This window comes from Sodiomyces alkalinus (genome assembly GCF_003711515.1).
Source record: "Sodiomyces alkalinus F11 unplaced genomic scaffold SODALscaffold_1, whole genome shotgun sequence".
Lineage (NCBI taxonomy): Eukaryota > Fungi > Ascomycota > Sordariomycetes > Glomerellales > Plectosphaerellaceae > Sodiomyces > Sodiomyces alkalinus.
In genome coordinates this window covers 6,104,272-6,123,134 of record NW_021167079.1, presented here as the reverse complement: position 1 = coordinate 6,123,134, position 18,863 = coordinate 6,104,272, and the positions used below count along the sequence as shown (strand labels likewise).

Sequence of the window (18,863 nt, the reverse complement as noted above, 5' to 3'; positions counted from 1 at the left end):
GTCCGGTTGAAAGTATGTGGTTGCCTCAGGCAGCCAATGAGAGCATTGTGGGCCGAGCTCCGATCCTCCCCAAGAGAACATGCCGAGAGGAGTTGACCACTCAGCGCAGAGCCGAATCTCCGACATCAACCACCACCGCTTGTCAATTCTCTGGTTCCATTCTACCTCGCCTCGTCCACAGCGCAGTTCATTCAGTATCACCGTCGTCCAAGATGCGTCCTACACTCGGTCTTCGAATGTTTCGCCAGACTGCGCGTCTGAGGTCTCCTGTTCCTGTAAGTGGCCTTTTTTCCCCCGAATAATTGAGTCGATAACGTATTTGTGCCAATCAGCTGACCATGACGTGACCTGCATAATAGAAGGAGGACCAAGTCGGTATGTGCAAGAAATACCAATGAAACCCTGCCATTGGCGTCCACGATGGCTCTTCCTTTCGAAGAAAAGCGCTGCAGCGGCCTATATGTCAAATTGGGGGAACTGACTCGTGCCCTGTAGGCCATACCGTCTCGCAGCGACTTCGCAAGCTCAAGAATATCCCTCCTGAGTTGATTCCCCTTGGTACGTTAGGAGCAGAAATATTGTTCAGGACCACTTTCTCACAAGGCTATTTTAGGTCTTGTCGTTGCATTTGCCGTCGCTGCTGGAACCTATTCTTGCGTCCGCCATCTCACGACCGACAGCACCATTCGTCTCAAGCGCCAGGGTGGTTCACCTACGAACGAGGCTCTCGAACATCATTAAGTCTAGGCGGACGAGGGCATATATGGGCAGATTTCGTACGACACCAAGGTGCTGTTAGGGGTGCTGTCGGGGGCGATAGATTGTATATGTTGAGCGAAAACACTTAGGGTCTCACTGGAGCCAGAAATATCGCATTCCATTTGTCTCTCTCAACCCGTCTAAATGACGACAACAACCATGAAACCTACATCATTTATCCCTCTAAACGCCACTGCTATGCAAAGACCGGTCATATTGCCCTTCCTTCTTCGATTTTTCATTCCGGCTTCGGCCCTGCGACGTCCAGTTCCTGCAGGCCCTGCATTGGATCAGAGCCCGCTGCATCCCGGGCTTTGGCTTCCTCGGCTGCCATCTGGTCCTCCTCGCTCACAGCGTGTGTCGCAAGCCATGCCTCCTACGCGTCAAGTTAGTTATGAACCGTCGCCGCACCGGATTGGCGCAACGCACCTGTTGCCAAACTGCCGTCTTGCTGCCGAGTCCTTCCTCGGCACTCTTTGGCACTTTGGCTGCAGAGACGTTGATAATGCGACCAAAGAATTCGGACTGATCCATGTTGTCGATGGCTTCCGCGGCATCTTCTGGATCCGCAAATTCCACGTAGGCGAAACCCCGGTGAGTCTCGGTGCTGTTTGGCTTGTCATTCTCGGGGAGTGTCACGTCTACAATGGTGCCGAAGGGGATAAATGCGTCGTGCACATGGCTTGATTCGACCATACTGGCCAAACCACCGACATAAACTGTAGATTTCCATCGAGCAGAGTCTGTCATTTTGATTAAATAAGGAGGGCGAGGTATTTGGCGTGGTCCTGAATGTTGATATCCATCACTCTGGGTGCGGCTCGCAATCGCGAGCTGGATGCATTTAGAGGGGTGCGTGTCACGAGCAGCGGGGCGGTTGCAGCTTTATATCACGTGACTGCTTCAACGCCGCCCACAAACATAAGGTACGTAATAAGATACTTCGCATAGCGTACCACCGATTAAGGTACCTCGAGCGCTCTCCACCCTGCTCCAGCCAGTGTTGCGTTGCAATCTGGCATCATATGAAGTGCACCTACCCTGCCAGCCAACTCAAACAAGCCCACTCAACTCTAGGCCACCAGCATTGGGGTTACGCACCTCCGACAGTTTCTGTGGCATTTCCGTCATTTTATGACAATTGCACTCGAAAGATTCGAATTGGCGACTAAATTGCTCCATCCTACAGCTCTGCAACACAACGCGTCGGTCATCTGCGAGCCCAGCTAGGGGCTGAGCAACTGATCATGGTTCGACTTCGAGAAATCCCCAGAACTGCGGCGTTTGCCTGGTCACCTGGCGCTGCTAAGCCATTGCTTGCTACTGGTACCAGGGCCGGTGCTGTCGATGCCGACTTCTCAGATGAGACGCAGTTGGAGCTTTGGGACCTCAACCTCGACGACGAGGATCACGGGGTTGAGCTCCAGCCCATCGCTTGCATCACCACTGAATCGAGGTAAGGCTGGATACAGCATATCCGTAGTAACATATAACACGTATTATACGTGAGCTCACCGAGTTTTGGCAGATTCTACGATATTGCCTGGGGCCAGCCCGACGAAGATCATCCACGGGGCATCATTGCCGGTGCTCTGGAGAATGGTTCCCTTGAGCTTTGGGATGCTGAAAAACTCATCGCAGGCGCCGGCGCCCAAGATGCCTTAATCTCTCGCGCGACGAAACACTCGGGGGCGATCAAGTCGCTGCAGTTCAACGCTCTTCGACCCCACATTCTGGCCACTGCTGGTGCCAAGGGAGAGCTATTTGTCTACGATATTACCGACATTGAGAACTCTTTCCGCCTCGGCACCGCTGCTGCTCGATCTGACGACCTCGAATGTGTTGCTTGGAACAGGAAGGTCGCACACATCTTGGCAACTGGTGGATCGGGCGGATTCGTCACTGTGTGGGATCTCAAAACCAAGAAGGCATCGTTGACGCTGAATAACAACCGCAAACCCGTAAGCGCCATCGCCTGGGATCCGAATAATTCCACAAAGCTATTGACGGCCACTCCCGATGACGGTACCCCGGTTATCTTTCTCTGGGATCTCAGAAACTCGAATGCACCGGAGCGATCCCTTCAGGGCCACGAGCAGGGCGTGCTCTCCCTCTCTTGGTGCCAGCAAGATGGTGATCTCCTGATCTCCAGCGGCAAAGACAACCGTACCATAGTCTGGAACCCTCAGACCGGGGAGAAGTACGGAGAGTTTCCCGAAGTGACGAACTGGACGTTCCTCACGCGCTTCAATCCTCACAACCCCAACCTCTCTGCGACCGCAGGCTTCGATGGAAAGATCGCAATTCAGACCTTGCAGAACACCAACTCCGACTCGCCGCAAGCCACTCAACAGAAGAATAAGTTGGACGATGAAGATTTCTTCAACCAGGCACAGACGCAACCGCAGGGGGCTGCATTCACGCTGGCCAAAGCTCCAAAGTGGCTCCAGCCTCCCGTCGGCGCGTCTTTTGGGTTCGGCGGAAAGTTGGTGATTTTCAAGCAACAAGCGGGCCAGCCAAGGGCTTCGAAGGTCGTGATTTCTCAGTTCTCTGTGGACTCCGAGATCAGTGCTGCTACGGAGAAGTTCGAGGAGACCCTGAAGTCGGGCAACCTTGCCAGCATCTGCGAAACACGGAAGAACCAAGCCGCCACGAAAAAGGAGGAGGCAGACTGGCATGTCATCGAGACATTGACCGCCGACAATCCTCGCAAACAGATCATTGAGTTCCTGGGCTTCACAGACGCGGACGTGGCCGAGAGCACTTCCGGCGAGGAGTTGACCGACCAAACGGAGACGCCAGCAGGAGATGATAAACAGGAACACGGCAAGGACAAGTCGTCAAAGGACGCGGCCGATTTCTTCGATGATGGTGAAGGTGACGGCGATGACTTCTTGAACGGCATCTCCGCAACCAAGGGCGCAAAGACGGACAACCCCTTCCATCTCCTCGGCGGGGACGACTCGGACGTTGACAAACAAATTACCAGGGCGCTGCTGCTCGGGAACTTCGCCAAGGCCACGGATATCTGCCTGAAGGAGAACCAAATTGCAGAGGCCTTCCTCCTTGCCAACTGCGGCGGCCAGGAGCTAGTTGACAAGGTCCAAGCTGCTTATCTGGCTCGCAAGAGCGGGCGTCCGAGCTACATCCGTCTCCTCAGTTCGGTCATCAACAAGAACCTCTGGGACGTGGTCTACAATGCGGACCTCGAGAACTGGAAGGAGACGATGGCTGTTCTCTGCACCTTCTCCGACCCCCAGGACTTCCCGGACCTGTGCGAGGCCCTTGGCGACCGGATTAACGAGCACGGTTCAAGGAAGGATGCCTCGTTTTGCTACCTGGTCGGATCGAAGCTCGAGAAGGTGGTGGGTATTTGGATTAGCGAACTGGAGGAAGCCGAGCAGGCCAGTGCCGAGGGGCCATCGGAGGAATCCACCTTCTCGATCCACGCGCGCTTGCTACAGCAGTTCATTGAGAAGGTTACCATCTTCCGTCAGGTGACTAAATTCCAGGACACGGATAAGGACGTGACGGAGGGCTGGAAGCTGGCCGCATTGTACGACAAGTACACCGAGTATGCCGACATTATTGCGTCCCATGGTCGCTTGGACGTGGCGCAGAAGTATCTCGACTACTTGCCCGCCAAATACGCGGGTGCAGACTTGGCCCGCAACAGGCTAAAGCTCGCCACCCAGAAGTCCATCCCTCAAGCTGCGGCGGCTACCTCCCGACTGCCCCATCGACAGCCAACGCCTCGCCAACCTGTCGTCCACCAACCTGTACAAGCCGCGGCCGCGAACCCCTATGTGGCCCCGGCGCCCGTCCCGGCAGCTGCGAGCACGAATCCCTATGCTCCGCCGGCACCGAACCTGTTTGCGTCTTCGGGATCCAGCCCGTACGCGCCATCCGGAGGATACCAACCGCCTATAACTATGGCACAGCCTGGGCAGCAGCCTACCACTGGCTACGGGCCGCCGGCTAACCAGTTTAGTGCGCCGCCGAGAAACCCGACGCCCTCCGGCCCTCCTCCTCGTTCTCAGGCCAAATCAACCGAAAATTGGAACGACGTCCCCATGGTTACAAAGCCACCACCTCCTAGAAGATCGACTCCAGGCTTGGCCCCGGCGACTTCTTCCTTTCCCAGCCAGCCCATGGGGTCTCCCCAGGCTCAGTTCGGACGATCAGGCATGACTCCTCCGCCGCCCCCACCGAAGGGAGCTGGCCCTCCACGGGTGACTTCTCCGCTAAGCGGCCCTCCCCAAGTCGCCCAGGGACCACCCAGACCATCCTCGTCGGCAAGCAATGCGTATGTCCCTCCGCAGGTTCAGCAACTGCCTGTGCCGGCCCAGGTGCCTCAGATACCTGCGCGGACGGCATCCCCCTACGGCCCGCCGCCAACTGGCCCCCCGCCCTCTAACCGCTATGCGCCTGCCCCCACGACGCTGCCGCAACCCGGACAGCCGCCCGTGGGCATAGGGATTCCGCCTCCGGGGCCCGCCTCCGTAAACCAGCCACCACCGCCCAGGAACCCATATGCTCCCCTTCCTGGTCAGCCGTCTCAAGCTGGCGGCGTCCCACCTCCTCCAGGCCAATTTGCACCAGCTCCTTACCAAGCATCGGCGCCAGTCCCAGGCCCTCCCCCTGCCGGGCGTCCTCTCTCGAGCGGACCCCCTCCTGCCTCCCAGGCGACGCCCCCGCCACCTCGTGCGTCCGCTCCGCCCAAGGCCAGACATCCACCGGGCGATAGGTCGCACATTCCGGCCCATGCTCAGAGACTGGTCGACATCCTAAGCGTGGACATGCAACGGGTGGTCAGCAAGGCGCCTGCATCATTCGCTCCGCAGGTCAAGGATACACACAAGCGGCTCAACATTCTCTTCGACCACCTGAACAACGAGGAGTTGGTGAAACCGGACACTATTGAGCAGCTGTCTCAACTCGCGGATGCACTACAGGCCAGGGACTACGACGCGGCCCACCGTCTGCAGGTGGAGATTCAGCGGGACAAGACGGAGGAGTGCGGCAACTGGATGGTAAGTGATAGCTATGTGAAGGCTCACGTACGTTTATGAGGGATGAATATGCTGACAGAGATTGTTGCAGGTCGGCGTCAAGCGGTTGATCAGCATGAGCAAGGCGACCCCTTAGGCTGAAAGTCTGGCCATTTCTTGGGGCGTGAAAGAGGTGGCTGGCGCAAAAACCATGACTATTAAGGGACTGACTCTGTGAGAGGGCCAGGCCGTGGAGCGTACTCGACGGAACCTATCTCGTACTCCACCCTACTGCCTTGCTCTTTAGGTATAGATCCCGGCATTACAAACAGAACGGAAATTATTTGTCTATGTTGATTACTTCCTGCCACGTGGATCATGCTATCGCTTCACGATGAGTGCCCTATATTGTCGCGTGTCTTGAGACGGACAGCCTTTATTTGATAAACGCCTAACTCTTCCTTCTTGATTATCTCTGGACAAGAAAATAAAAGAAAAAAAGGGGGGGGGGGGACCAGATCAACTTATCACAACCATCCTGGGGGTTTTGCGCCATTGCCACCGTGTAGAAGTGTAGAAGTGTCGGCGTTCTTCACCCTCTTCCTCAACGAAGACAAGCAAACGACAGTGGGCTTAGATGTTAACGAGCTTCGGATGAAGCCATCGCACAATGAGATGTGCAGCATCTTGTTCTTCCTAGTCTTTTGATTGTACCTCGAAGCTACCATGTCAAGTCTCGATATAAAAAGCATAGGGCTCCAAACAGATCTTATCCGTATTTTGACTGTTCAGGCGACGGAGCGGATGTGTTTGAAGGGCCTCGTTCATAATCTTCCGTATGGAATCCGCGATTCACAGTGTGGCTGTAAACCGCACAGGGCGCAACCTGTTTAGTAATCAAGAAAGTGGACATGAACCAAGTAGCTGTCAAGCAATACGCACTAGGTACCTTAGATAAATAGAAATTACCTTACCTTAATAAACGTCCACCTTCACCCAGACAGAGAGAACAGATAATGCACACAACATGACCGAAATTACACCAGAAGATGCCGCTGCCAAGCGCGCGGCAGAGCAAGCCCGTATTCGCAAAGAGCGCAGAGAAGCTAAGATTCGAGCTGGAGGGGCTTCGCGACTGGACAAAATCACTGGGCTTGGAGGCCGTGTCCCAGGTACGAGCTGAGCCCTGAGCTGCATCATCACGATGGGAACGAGGAGAGGACGAGAGAGATGACGACAACGGATGCATAGACTTGGACTGACACTTCTTGCGTGCCCAAAACACAGATGAGCCCTCGACAACCCCTGCGCCCGCAACCGTCACGTCGACGTCGACGTCGACACCATCACCATCACCGCCAGCGCCAGCGCCAAGGCCCGTCACCGAACACGCCGACCCAGAAGAGGTCGACATTTCTCAACATTTCTACCGTCCTTCCACCAGTCCCCGTCCTAGTTTTCCTCCCTCGTCCGCTTCCCCACCGGTCGATCCTAGCGCCCTCTCCGATGCCCAGCTGCGTCAGATGATGCTCGGCTTTGACCGTCCCGGTCCTGGTGCGCCTCCCGCTCCGGGCGACATTCCGATGAACCCGTTTGCTGCTGCTGCCGGTGCCGATCAAGACGACCCGTTCATGAAGATGCTCTCCCAGATGATGACAGCTGGGGGTGCTGAAGGAATGCCGGGGATGCCGGGGATGTCGGGCATGCCAGGAATGCCAGGGATGCCAGGGATGCCAGGGATGCCAGGGATGCCAGGGATGCCACCAGGGGGGTTACAGCAGCAGTCACAAAAACGGGCGGCTTCGAAAGCCGACTACACATGGCGCATCCTGCACGCCATCTTCGCCCTCGTGTTGGGGCTGTACATCATCCTCACGACGCACTTCAGCGGATCAAAGGTGCAGCGAGAGAGGACGGCGCTGGCTCTCTCCCATGCGGGCACCGATGCCGATGGTTCGGTCGTTCATGGTATGGAAGAAGGCAGGGAGGTATTTTTCTGGATGTTCGCCACGGCTGAGGCGCTGCTCATCACCACACGCTTTATGCTGGAGAAGGGGAAGCCCGGCGGTGCCGAGTCGGGGCCTCTGTGGATGGTGGCTGGCTTCCTGCCGGGGCCTTGGAAGGGACGGGTGGAGACTGCGTTGCGTTATGGACAGGTGTTCTCGAGCGTGAGACGGGATATCTTGGTGTGTGTCTTCGTCTTGGGAGTCGTTTCTTGGTGGAGGGCTTGAAAAGAGAACTTTGCCAACTAAGGGACATGATGGGCCGAGGAGGTGGACGATGGAGAATGGATGATGGATGATGGATGATGCAGCCAGGTCTTTATTCTTTTGTGCTAGGTCACCTGTGTTGATTATCTATGAGCCTAAATCCATGCGTTTCCTTTTTCAGGAAGCAAGATGTGAGCAGTCCATCAATCACCCGTGACCGAGCTTGCAGAAGGAATCGACTTGTAACCCAAAGGCGACTACCTTACTGAGTGATACCATTTCAACATCCACGGCAGTCAAGCCCACGTGACATGTCTCTCTGCTTAGGTACCTTAGGCATCTTCCTCATGCAGCTTCTAACTCTGTCATGGCTCGTCATGTCCCCTTCCCAACTCCAAACACATAATTACCTACATTACGGCGTCTTCATGCCCCATTTAGCAGTATGTATACGTACAGGCCTTCTCGATTTGACCGTCTGACCAATCATTGCCGCAGCACGAATGGCAACAGCCTACCTAGCACTCCCCTGACCCGTGCAGGGTTCTCTCGGGCACAGGCGAATACGACCGCCGCACTGGCGGCGAAGGCCAATGTCTCCCGCCACTGCTTACCCTCGGCGTAGCGGCGTGGGAACAGAGTGGCCAGCGCCCGCGGGGCCACGAACAACGCCATGTCCTTCCGCCTCGAGGCCGTCTCGATGAGCACGCTCGACCCGCACAGGACGCAGCCGACGCCGACGCACCAACCGCTGTCGATGGCCTGGCGGGTGGCGACGTCGGTGCCGAGGAGGCGCGGGCCGATCCTCGACCGGGTGAGGCAGACACCGTAATAGAACAGGGCGATGAAGGTGGCCAGGAAGGTGGAGGAGCGGCCGGCTGAGAGGACGGCGCGGGCGAGGGACCGGGGCGTGGGCGGCTTGCGGCGGATCCGGAGGGCCAGGTTGAGGGGGAGGTACATGGTCATGCTCCAGCGCCAGGAGCGAAGAAAGCGCATGAGGGCGTGGTATTCGCACAGCGGGCCACAGCCCATGTGCACCATCTCGCAGGGGATGGGGACAATAACGGACGGGTCCCCCCAGATGCGGGGCCAGCCGTAATCCTCGCACATGGGCTGCAGAAGCGCGGCTTGCCCCGTGTCCTCGCCGTAGCGGAGCTCCCCGCTGGAGCAGCGCTGGAGGGCCTGGATGAGACGGTCATCTACGGCGGCTGCGGAGGAGATCCATTTGTGGTATGATCGGGGTAGGCGGGAGCGATGGTAGACCCAGGCCCACATGATGAGGCCGGAAGAGCAAGCGAAGATGCATGGATCGGCTGACCGAGATAGTAGGCTCTCCAGCTGGGAAGATTGTCAACATGGATTCATTGGCTTGATGGGAGGGCTAGGAATGAAAATGACAAGGGCAAGGGCAACGTCGTGGGCTGACCTTTGTCCATTTCCGGTCTGCGATTCTTCGAGCTCGGCGACGAGACCACAACTCGCCTACTATGACGTCGATGGCGTGGGTGACTGCAAACAAGGACAAGTCCAGAGTGCGGCCTGCGTATCTGACCTCCTTCCGCTCGACTCCCGGATGGTCGTTGGACTTCATGGGGACCGACTCGGTAAAGGCGGGACTCTGCTTCGACTGCAAGAGACGTAAACCAAGGTAGGCGGGGAGGAACGTCGAAACCCATCTTGCGAGCCTGCGAGGCAGTTTTAGCAAGGACTAAACACCCAGAAATATACGGCGAAGTGGTTCGAGTTGGGGAGCGCATAGTCAAGGGCTTACCTCGTCTGAGCTACGTCACTAAGACTGGGTGCTAAGCGTTGACAGAGCCGTCGAATTGGGGCCTGTGAATTGTGAGTTTTTTTTTTTTCGTGCGAAAAATGGGACGAGACTTGATTCTTGTAGAGTTGTCTGGCCCTCGGCTCATCGTTGCGGATGGGGAAGTTCACACCCCGGCCACCGCGATGAAGACCAAAGGCCTTTTTCACGCACCTCAAGGATCGTACTGCCACCGACAAGGACAGCACAGAAAGTGGGAAAGGTCCTCCAGTCGAAGCCGGCGAGAATTATGCGACGTAGGGAAGTTAGGAGATCGTCATGTTGGTATTTTCGGGGTGAGGAAGAATCCTCGGTGGTGGAGTTGCGGCGTCTTCGAGCTACGGCGATTTGTCGAAGAAGCACGTTCAGGAGTTTGGGGCCGACGGAAGAGGCGTAGCCGATAAGGTAAGCCCTTATAAGGGGCCTCAGTGAAGGTGGGATTGCTCGAAGTTCGAGGATGTTGCTGCCACGGATTCGCACTTGGCCTTGTCGTGTCATCGCGTGAGGATTCGACTCTGGGGCAGTTTTGACCGTGTAAAGCAGTCCGGCCGTTAAAGGGGAGGTGTGAGAGTCCAGTATGGCTGAATACAATGGGTGGATATGAGTTGAAGGGAGCAATAGGAGCAGTATAGAGACAAAGTCACTTCGACAGAGGAACAATCGTCACAGTTTCCATGACGGAAATGGGACGTTTAGTCTTACCAAGGGTTCGGGGCGGTGGCGTGGCCGAGCTTCTGGCTTCCCCCAAGTGCAAGTGAAAAGCCTCAGTAATAAGAAGTAATAAGTGCGTAAGGTAACTAAGAACAGAGAAAGGTAAAAGTAAGGACCGGACAGTGGGTGGAAAGCTGGAAAGGAGAGACGATTACGAAGAAGAAAATGGAAGAGAAGTATAGAGAATGGACAACATAATAATGAGATGAGGAGATAAATCAATTAGTTACGGTGTGATACTAATTAATACTTGGTACCTTAGTTGTTGTTGGCAGATGGCAGATGGCTTTGTTCAACCCGTGAAACCCGAACCTGCGGATACAGCGTAGATGTAGGCCGAGGTTCGTCGCGTGCAGGGCGTGCAGCGTGTGCAGGTGCATTCATAGGCGCATATGTACGAAGTACTTTGTAGGAGGTGAAATCATGGAATGCAGGCCAGGAGAACTCGGGGGGATCCCGATCGTCGGTCAGACCTGTCGCACGTGATATACCTACATACACTCCGTGTGAAGTGCTTCTTGGAAACTAACAAGCTACCGTACCAAGCTGGCATGACAGGTGGACAGAGTACGAAGCATCCAGTTACAATTAGCGAAATCCGTTGGAAGGAAAAGTGTTTACTGTTCTTACTCCATATTTGTTACCGTGTCCTCGTGGTCGACTTTGTCTCCTTGGACGTCTTTCGTGGAGGTAGTCTCCTTTTGTGGTTTGTACAACGTACCACTCACACACCCATAGAACATCACGGCAGAGAGGCACCTAGCCCGATCCCTACCCCCCAAACGTTCTTCATCCGTGGCTTCGGGACTAGGTAATCCACTAATAACAGACTGAACAAGGGGTCAAATACCTAAATAAGTCGGTTTGGCTGGCTGACGCTCTATCTATCTATGCCGCTGGCACTGCAACCCAACTAACCCTTCCCCTGTCACTTGTCACGGCTCACGAGCACGAACCACCAGCACCAAGGTACGAAGCAATACCAAGCAGTAAGTCGTTTCAGTACGGAGGAAATACCTGTTTCATTACGGATACATACGTTCAACGTCCCCACCGGTTCCACAGGGGGTAGACGGGGGCAATGTTCGAGAAGAAAAGAAGAAAGGAAGAAAAAAGAAAAAAGAAGAAGAAAGAAAAAAAAAAAAGGGGGGGGGGGGGGGGAATGAAACAAAAAGAGACAGTGGTTGGTGTGCGACGCATAGAACACCGACTCCCAGGTACGAATATTTGTATCTCGACGAGGTCATTATTTGACAGTGACCGGCCTCTATGCCCGTTTTAGTCCTTTTAGTACTCTTGCATTGAGATCTTGATCATGCGCAACTGATGACCCCCTGACCGAGATGCGCCGTACTGCTTGGCCCAACTATCCGTGCCTACACAAGAAAAGTATCCATGAGTATCCATCAAGCACTGAAATGGACGAGACCTTCCTTCGAGGTTAGGTGACTGAATGATCTGATCAAACTCCAGACATGTGATTATTCCGATAGTACCATGATGCTGTTAGAGTACTATTAGAAACTGTGTTTATTTTATCGAGGGGTTTGAGGGAAATTTCAGCGAATAGTCGCTCGTATTCGCCCCACCTTACTGAATATTGGACACACCCCGATTCAACACTGTTCTGCCTTGATAAATAGTCGATCACCAATATCTAGGACGTTCGAGCGACCCTGTAATTTCCTCCCCGCGTTCTTTAACAGGGACTTACTCCGTCCAGGTACGAAGTACGGATCAGGTAGGTACATGCAGATCCCCCCTCCACCTGTCGCCCCAGCCCCCGCCACGCTACGTGTTAGTATTTTCTCTTCCATGTACAACGTGTAGGTAGGCAGGTATTAGGTACTTAGCTTGGAGTACGGAGTACGTACTCTTAATTTGCTGGAGTGGTCAAAAAAGTAGGGCCGCACCATACCGTTTATAGAACCATTCCCGGTCGGGGCCTCATGCTGTTTTCAACAGAAGCGTCATTCCTTCCGTGCCACAACTTCACAACTCGCACCCTGGAACTTTTAACCTCTCCCACCTGTACTTCTACTTGGTAAGGATACGGAAGTACGGAGTAATAATTACTATGTAGGCCGTTACGGCTCGCCTCCCGTCTTCTCTTTTTCTCAAATCTCCCAGCCCCTCGCTGCCTTCCTGCTACCGTCGCATCTCTATCCTAAGCCAGAACTATCTTGTCTGCCCTGCAGCATTTATTCGCCAGACGTCCGTCCCAAAACGGCAAACGATGGAAATGGGGAAACCTAGTTCTCACGCGATACTCCTCTGATTTTGTACCTGTGGCTTTCCCACTCAACCACGGCCAGACCGACCTCATCCTCAACCACAACGACTCGACTCGACTCGACTCTACTCTGCTCGGCTCGAAGGGCTGCATTATACTTCAGTAGCTCCAACCACCACCGATCGATTATTCCCACCACCGATATTACTACTCCATACTCAGTATTACGGAACCTCGAGATCCCCCGTGTATTTATTCTAGCTTTTAGCAACCGTTCCGCGCCACAGCGACGTTGCTGCAACAGTTCTCCTTGTCACCGCCCTCCAACTCAACCGTTTGGGGAGCCAGCTATTACCGACACTCGAGGCGGCCCATTCTACACACGGCCCCAAGAATCCCGGTCATTACAGTTCAGTCAGTGTTGCGATTTGCGCGAGCTCTCTCGCTAAGAAAAAAAAGGACTAAATTCTGGGGGCGACACTTGACGATACATGAGCCTCCGCAACAACGGGCGGGCTTCGTCTATCCGTCTTCCTGCAGCCGTCTCCCCGCTCTGTTCTCCGCTCTCCGGCCTTGATTCTACACTTCCGCTTCCGCATTCTCTTCTCAGGCCCATGGCATCGGCAGGAAACACCACCTGAACTGCGCCAAAACGCACTAATGCTTGCTATCCAACGTCCCAGAATGGGTTCTTCGCAGCCCTCGGACGCCAACCTACCCTTTGGGTGTATGTCTTCCCTCCTCTTCCTCCTCTTCCTCCTCTTCCTCCTCTTCCTCCTCTTCCTCCTCTTCCTCCTCTTCCTCCTCTTCCTCCTCTTCCTCCTCTTCCTCCTCTTCCTCCTCTTCCTCCTCCCTCTTGAAATATTGACTCTCATCGCTTCGTCTGTCCTTTCTGACCGAACCCCTCGGCCAGACTCCATCGATGCGTCACAGGACAGTTTCTTTGATGCCCCACCTGAACCGGCCCCAGGGGCCCCCCTCCTCTCCGATAATGACTCCAAAATGATCTCTTCTTTTTTCGATGACTTGACGTCCGGCCACTACAACCTCCCCTCGTTCGGGGAAGGCCTGAACCATAGCGATGCCTGGTTGCAGTTGCCTCCCCAGTTTATGGGCACCTCAACGTCTCTGGGCCAAACGTCGTCATTTCCGTTCCCCAGCGCTGACCTGCACCACCACGACTTTCTGGATATGATGTCCGTGGGTTCCGGGTTGATGGCTCCTCCGCCTCCGCCTCATGCTTCAGCGAATGCTCCCCCCCGGTCGTCCACCGAACCTCATCCTTCGGCGGAGGTTCTTGCTGCGGCCTCCGTGTTACAGAATGGCGCATCACCAAGAACGCCTGCAACGCCGTTACTCCCCTCGCGAGATATCCCCATGGGCCATTCAAGGCAGCATCAGCCGATGGATAGCTTCAGACGGCCAGACCACAGCAACACCTACACTAGTAACTCCGGCTTTGCTCAGGCACAGTACGTGAACGCTTTCCCCGATTTGCTATATGCGTCGGCTCCGGTCGAACGACAAACGACAGCATCATCACCGCAACAGAGCAGGCCCCAGGTTGAGATACAATGGGGTTCCGATTTGCGCTTCGGTTCCCAGAGCTTCATGCCCGAGTCGTCTAGGGAAACCCTGGATGCGATCTCCAAGGACCAGTTGCGCTACATCGAGTGCCTAGAACCTAGCCAGAGCGCCACCACCACCCGACTACCGACCCCGAACGACGAGGTCTCCTCTCATCGCGCCCCCCAGGATAGACAAGCGCCGGAAGCCACTCGAACGGAGGAGGTTCAGGAGGGGCCTCCTAGGAAACGGCGGAAGAGTCGGAATACCAACGATGATGCGGACGATGAGGAGGACGACGAGGACGAGGACATGGCCGGGACGATGTCAAAGGGCTCGAGGAAAAGGAAGTCCAAGAACGAGGTCGCGACGGCGTCCGAAAGCGGCGCACCCAGTCGACGACGCAAGCCCGGCGCCGCGGCGAAGCCTCCGCGAGAAAACTTGACGGAGGCGCAGAAGCGGGAGAACCACATTCGCAGCGAGCAAAAGCGGAGGACTATCATTAAAGAAGGGTTCGACGACCTCTGCGAACTGGTGCCGGGTCTCAAGGGTGGCGGGTTTAGCAAGAGCACCATACTCACCATGGCTGCCGAGTGGCTGGAAGACATGCTGCAGGGGAACGAACAACTCGCTGCGCAGCTGAGCGCCCTCGAGGGAAGACAATAGCGGTCGACATTCCACCCGCGCTAGGCCGTGTATCAGTAATTCGGACGTAACGGGCATTTTTCTTTTTTCTTCTTCTTTTTTTCTTTTCTTTGTTGTTATATTGTGCCCCCGAGCCTCGAGTACATCCAGTATTTGAGTTGGGTTCAACATCCATTGGGCGCAGATGGACGAAGGCCATGTTGGGGCATATCATTGGATTGGTGGGCATTGATTATGTAGTTGGCGCACTTGGAGGACCCCCGGGCGGGTGTGGCCGGAGGGGTTTGTTTAGTTGGCTTCGCCAATACGAGGCGAGATTCGGAAAGGGGTGGCCAAACCACCAAGGTGGGGAGAGGGATACAGGAATACCCCATGTTTGATGACAGCACCGGAGATGCCAGGATCAGTTGGATACGTGCCGCTGGTTTTCCCCGGCAACGTTGGGCGAGTCTTGTTTTCCTCGCCACGAGATCGGAGTTGTCCTGTATTTGTTCTAGCAGGGGGAGCTGAGGACGCAAGGAGCTAATGCCGACACGGCCGAGAAACTACACAGTATTTGCAGTCCTGACCTCACTACTGTACGTGGTATACCCGTACGGAGCAAGGTGCGAACATGGCATGGGCATGGTGTATGCCTTTCCCAGGCATGAGAAACGTAACCCTGTGCAGATAGGTGGAATATCATTATGACCAAGGAGACCCCCGGGCTTAGAGAAACGCGTGACACGCCATGCGCCTAGGCAATTCAAGGGTCTGCAAGGGAAGAGAAGAGTGGACGGAAGAGGGTGGAGGGGCTTGTTGGAGGGGTTAAGTGCCTGTACGTAAGGTGGTTTTTGCACTAACAATCTTCTTGGAAGCTTTTATCACTGACATGTGAAACCCCGAGGTTGTGGTATCCCGTAATATCCCGTATCCCGTACCTGTACAGGTTCTCCGAGCGGACAAGTGACTCGGAGCCGAGGGCGCCGGGATCGCTGCTGCTAAAACATGTTCACTCACATGCTGGACAGGTGCAAAAGAATCCATCCCATGACTTTCCAGAAACCATCGAAACCATCTTTCTCTCTCTGTTAATCGTCTCTCGGCGCGAGAGCAGCTGTAGTGACAGCGACTAGAAGTTGGGTCGATGCCCAAGTGCCCGACGTTTGTTTCCTGGGAATTGGTACCAGGGTGCCAGGAGAACCCTGGCCAAGAAATTCCCCTTATTTACTACCGTCAGCCTATGCCATGTAGGCGGTTGGGGATGGAAGGATGAGCATGAAGGCTATTAAAGCAAATGAGCCCCTGGCTCTATGGAACGTGCTAATAGCGCATCAGTTGGCTGGGACAATGCCCCTAGAACTGTCGTGCTGATGGGTGTCTGGTTGGGGGGATGTTGTATCTGGTTGGGTTGTTTCGGCAAGATCCCCATCCCAAGAAGCAGCAGCGGAAGTTTCGGGTTCTTGGGTCGACCGTTGGGGGGGCGGGTTTGAAGCGGACTGCTTGACGAGACTAAGAGGCCTCTCTTGGCCCTTTGCTTCATTCAGGGCGGTCATTTATTTGACTTTGCCCATGATCGTCTCTCCCGTGCGAGGCACGTCAAGCTGGGCTGCCCTCGCCTTGACGGCATTGAGCATGGCTCTCTCAAAGTCGTCCCGAGACCTAAGGACGGCCTCGACCCAGGTGATTTGCAAGTCCCAATAAGCCGTCTTAAATCTTTCAAACGCATCGGGGACTGCATCTTTCTCCACGGTGAGCAGTTGGAGGAAATACTCGGTGGCCCTCCACGTCTGTTTCACCGAGTTGCCGATGTCCGGGTTGGGCAAGCTGCTGAAGTAGTCGAAGGCGGTCTTGATGTCGTTGAAGATCTTGTCCTGGAACGGGTCCGCCCGCTTGAATTTGGCGCCCTTGTTCCGCACGGACGTCAGGTAGCGGACGAGCAGCTCGTCGGCGAAGATCTCGGTGAAGATATCGACGAGCGAATGGTGGAGGACCTGCCGGTAGTCGCCGACGTACTCCTCAAAGGTCACGGTCATCTGCTTCATGGCCGTGCTGGTGTACCACTTGGGGGTGAAGAAATCGGGCATGACCGCCTTGAAGTCGACGGCGAAAATGAGCCGGACGAATGTCGTGATGCACCACGTGCTAAAGTCAACGTAGCCGTCTCGCAGCATGAAGATCTCGCCGTCGGCACGCTCCATGTACGCCGGCGACACCAGAGGCTCGAACTTTTGCCGGAAGTCGGACAGATACCCGAGCCTGTTCTCCTCTTCGCTGTCGTCGATGCAAGCGATCTGGTCGTTGGCCGTGCCGACGAGCCAGTCCTGCAGGGCCTGGAACCCGTCCAGGTCCGGCGCCTTGCCCGTCTCGTACTTGACGGCCTCTTCCTCGAGCATCTCCTGCCAGGACTGCTGCCGCGACCGCAGGCGGAGGAACATGGCATCGATGACGCCCTCGACGACGTCGGCGCGCTTCGAGTTGGCCGCGGCGTCGACCTGTTCCCGCAACATCCGCCACATGTCGACCAGGTTCCTGGTGCGGAAGTAGCCGTACTCGTCCTGGTCCAGGTTGGACCCTTCGACGTTCCGTTCGGCGAAATCCTTCTTCTCCTGGGTGAAGATGCGGTCGATCCACTCGTCGAGGAATTTGATGATGAGTTGCCGGAACTCCCGGACGAGCTCGGCCTCGCGCGAGTCGATGACGTGGGGGGTAAGCTCGTCCTGCCGGAAGCCGAGCTTGGCCATCCTCTTGTAGTACTTGTCGGTGTAGCCGATAATCTCGAGCGTGTGGCCGGGGCTGGCCTCGGGATCGTCGACGATGCCGACAAGGAAGTCGCGCATGAGGCCGTGGTAGACGCGGCCGTAGGTCTTGAGGATGTGCCATTTCTTGGGCACCAACGGGGCCATGCCTATTTTGACCGCGTTAAGGTCGTTGAAATACCACTGCAGTGCCTGAGACAGCTGGGTCGGATCCTCGAGGAACTCGGCCCTGGCCTCGGAAAACTGCGCCTCGGCGTTGAGCTTGATGGCCTGGAGAAACTTTTCTTTGTACCCTCTGACCGTCTTGGCGCCGTCCGTGATGCTTTGAAACCGGGTGGCCATCTCCTTGTGGTCTTTCAAGGCGTCTTGTAAAGCGAGTACCCTCTGATCGCTCTTCTCCTCGGATTCGATGATGACGGCAAAGCGCACGACGAGCCCGTTGTTGTCGTTGACCACTAGGTTGATGAGGTTCAGGGCCAGAAGACCAATGTGGCTGTCGAACCAGTCGATCATGTCGTCGAGCCTCTGGAAGTAGTCCTCCAGGGTGGACTGGAGACTGGGGTCCTCTGCCCGCCGGATCTGTTCCATGGCGTCGTCGCGGATGTTTCGCAGTTGGGTGAGCTCGTAGTGGATGGGCAGCAGGTTCGGCATGTTCTCCTTGTCGACCTCGTCCTGCCGGAGCATGTCCTCGACTACGGAGAGGCGCTCGTTGAAGGTCTCGAGATTCCTGCGCATGGTCTGGACGGCGCCGAAGTTGCGGTGGGCTTGGGAAACGAAGTTGATGCTGGCGAAGTCTTTGATCATGTTCTGGGACTCGGAGCAGAGGCGGTCGATCTTCATCATCTCTTCCTTGATCAGCTGCACTGTTTTTTGGCCGTCGGTCAAGCCATTCATGCCGGATTGTGTGGTTTCGAGCTGATCGCGCAGACCACTGCGAAGCTGCAGGTCGACGGCATTCTTCTTCCGACTGAACTCTTGCTTCAGGCCGGCGATCTTGTCGAGGTCATCGGGATGTCGGAGGAGCTCGGAGAGCTTGGGCACTGCTGCGTCCATGGTGGCTGGCCAGAACCGGCGTAGCGGCGCGCATTACTGCCTTGAGAATGCACAGCACTGTCGAGGAAGCATTTGAATTTGAAAATCGGTTGTTCGAGGATCGGACAGGAATTCAGCTACGGTGCTGACTGGAGAGTTGTAGGAGCGTTG

The 18,863-nt window shown here is 55.6% G+C and overlaps 7 protein-coding genes across 7 annotated transcripts; 4 read left to right on the top strand and 3 right to left on the bottom strand.

The window, feature by feature from the left end:
* Positions 1 to 224: 224 nt before the first annotated feature.
* Positions 225 to 979, top strand: SODALDRAFT_327588 (hypothetical protein). Its single transcript, XM_028610475.1, has 4 exons — positions 225 to 275; positions 360 to 375; positions 496 to 558; positions 614 to 979. The coding sequence occupies exons 1-4, from the start codon at positions 237 to 239 to the stop codon at positions 739 to 741; spliced, it is 246 nt and encodes an 81-aa protein (XP_028471194.1). The 5' UTR covers positions 225 to 236; the 3' UTR covers positions 742 to 979.
* SODALDRAFT_327587 (RNA recognition domain-containing protein) lies at positions 810 to 1,582 on the bottom strand. The gene is made up of 2 exons (XM_028610474.1): positions 1,189 to 1,582; positions 810 to 1,135 (listed from the first exon to the last, which is right to left on the bottom strand). Exons 1-2 carry the CDS (start codon positions 1,507 to 1,509, stop codon positions 998 to 1,000), a joined length of 459 nt encoding a protein of 152 aa, XP_028471193.1. The 5' UTR covers positions 1,510 to 1,582; the 3' UTR covers positions 810 to 997.
* Positions 1,583 to 1,745: 163 nt separating this feature from the next.
* SODALDRAFT_327586 (hypothetical protein) lies at positions 1,746 to 5,968 on the top strand. Its single transcript, XM_028610473.1, has 3 exons — positions 1,746 to 2,215; positions 2,288 to 5,792; positions 5,863 to 5,968. Exons 1-3 carry the CDS (start codon positions 2,007 to 2,009, stop codon positions 5,905 to 5,907), a joined length of 3,759 nt encoding a protein of 1,252 aa, XP_028471192.1. The 5' UTR covers positions 1,746 to 2,006; the 3' UTR covers positions 5,908 to 5,968.
* A 762-nt stretch (positions 5,969 to 6,730) lies between these two features.
* On the top strand, positions 6,731 to 8,190 carry SODALDRAFT_327584 (hypothetical protein). Its single transcript, XM_028610472.1, has 2 exons — positions 6,731 to 6,922; positions 7,038 to 8,190. Exons 1-2 carry the CDS (start codon positions 6,778 to 6,780, stop codon positions 7,979 to 7,981), a joined length of 1,089 nt encoding a protein of 362 aa, XP_028471191.1. The 5' UTR covers positions 6,731 to 6,777; the 3' UTR covers positions 7,982 to 8,190.
* SODALDRAFT_327583 (integral membrane protein) lies at positions 8,063 to 10,669 on the bottom strand. Its single transcript, XM_028610471.1, has 4 exons — positions 9,942 to 10,669; positions 9,732 to 9,793; positions 9,387 to 9,645; positions 8,063 to 9,298 (listed from the first exon to the last, which is right to left on the bottom strand). The coding sequence occupies exons 1-4, from the start codon at positions 10,263 to 10,265 to the stop codon at positions 8,447 to 8,449; spliced, it is 1,497 nt and encodes a 498-aa protein (XP_028471190.1). The 5' UTR covers positions 10,266 to 10,669; the 3' UTR covers positions 8,063 to 8,446.
* A 3,015-nt stretch (positions 10,670 to 13,684) lies between these two features.
* Positions 13,685 to 15,274, top strand: SODALDRAFT_327581 (hypothetical protein). The gene has a single exon (XM_028610470.1). It carries the CDS (start codon positions 13,714 to 13,716, stop codon positions 14,941 to 14,943), a length of 1,230 nt encoding a protein of 409 aa, XP_028471189.1. The 5' UTR covers positions 13,685 to 13,713; the 3' UTR covers positions 14,944 to 15,274.
* A 1,183-nt stretch (positions 15,275 to 16,457) lies between these two features.
* On the bottom strand, positions 16,458 to 18,713 carry SODALDRAFT_270179 (exocyst complex component Sec6; the record flags this gene model as incomplete). Its single annotated transcript, XM_028607701.1, has 1 exon — positions 16,458 to 18,713. One exon carries the CDS (start codon positions 18,711 to 18,713, stop codon positions 16,458 to 16,460), a length of 2,256 nt encoding a protein of 751 aa, XP_028471188.1.
* Between the last annotated feature and the right edge of the window lie 150 nt (positions 18,714 to 18,863).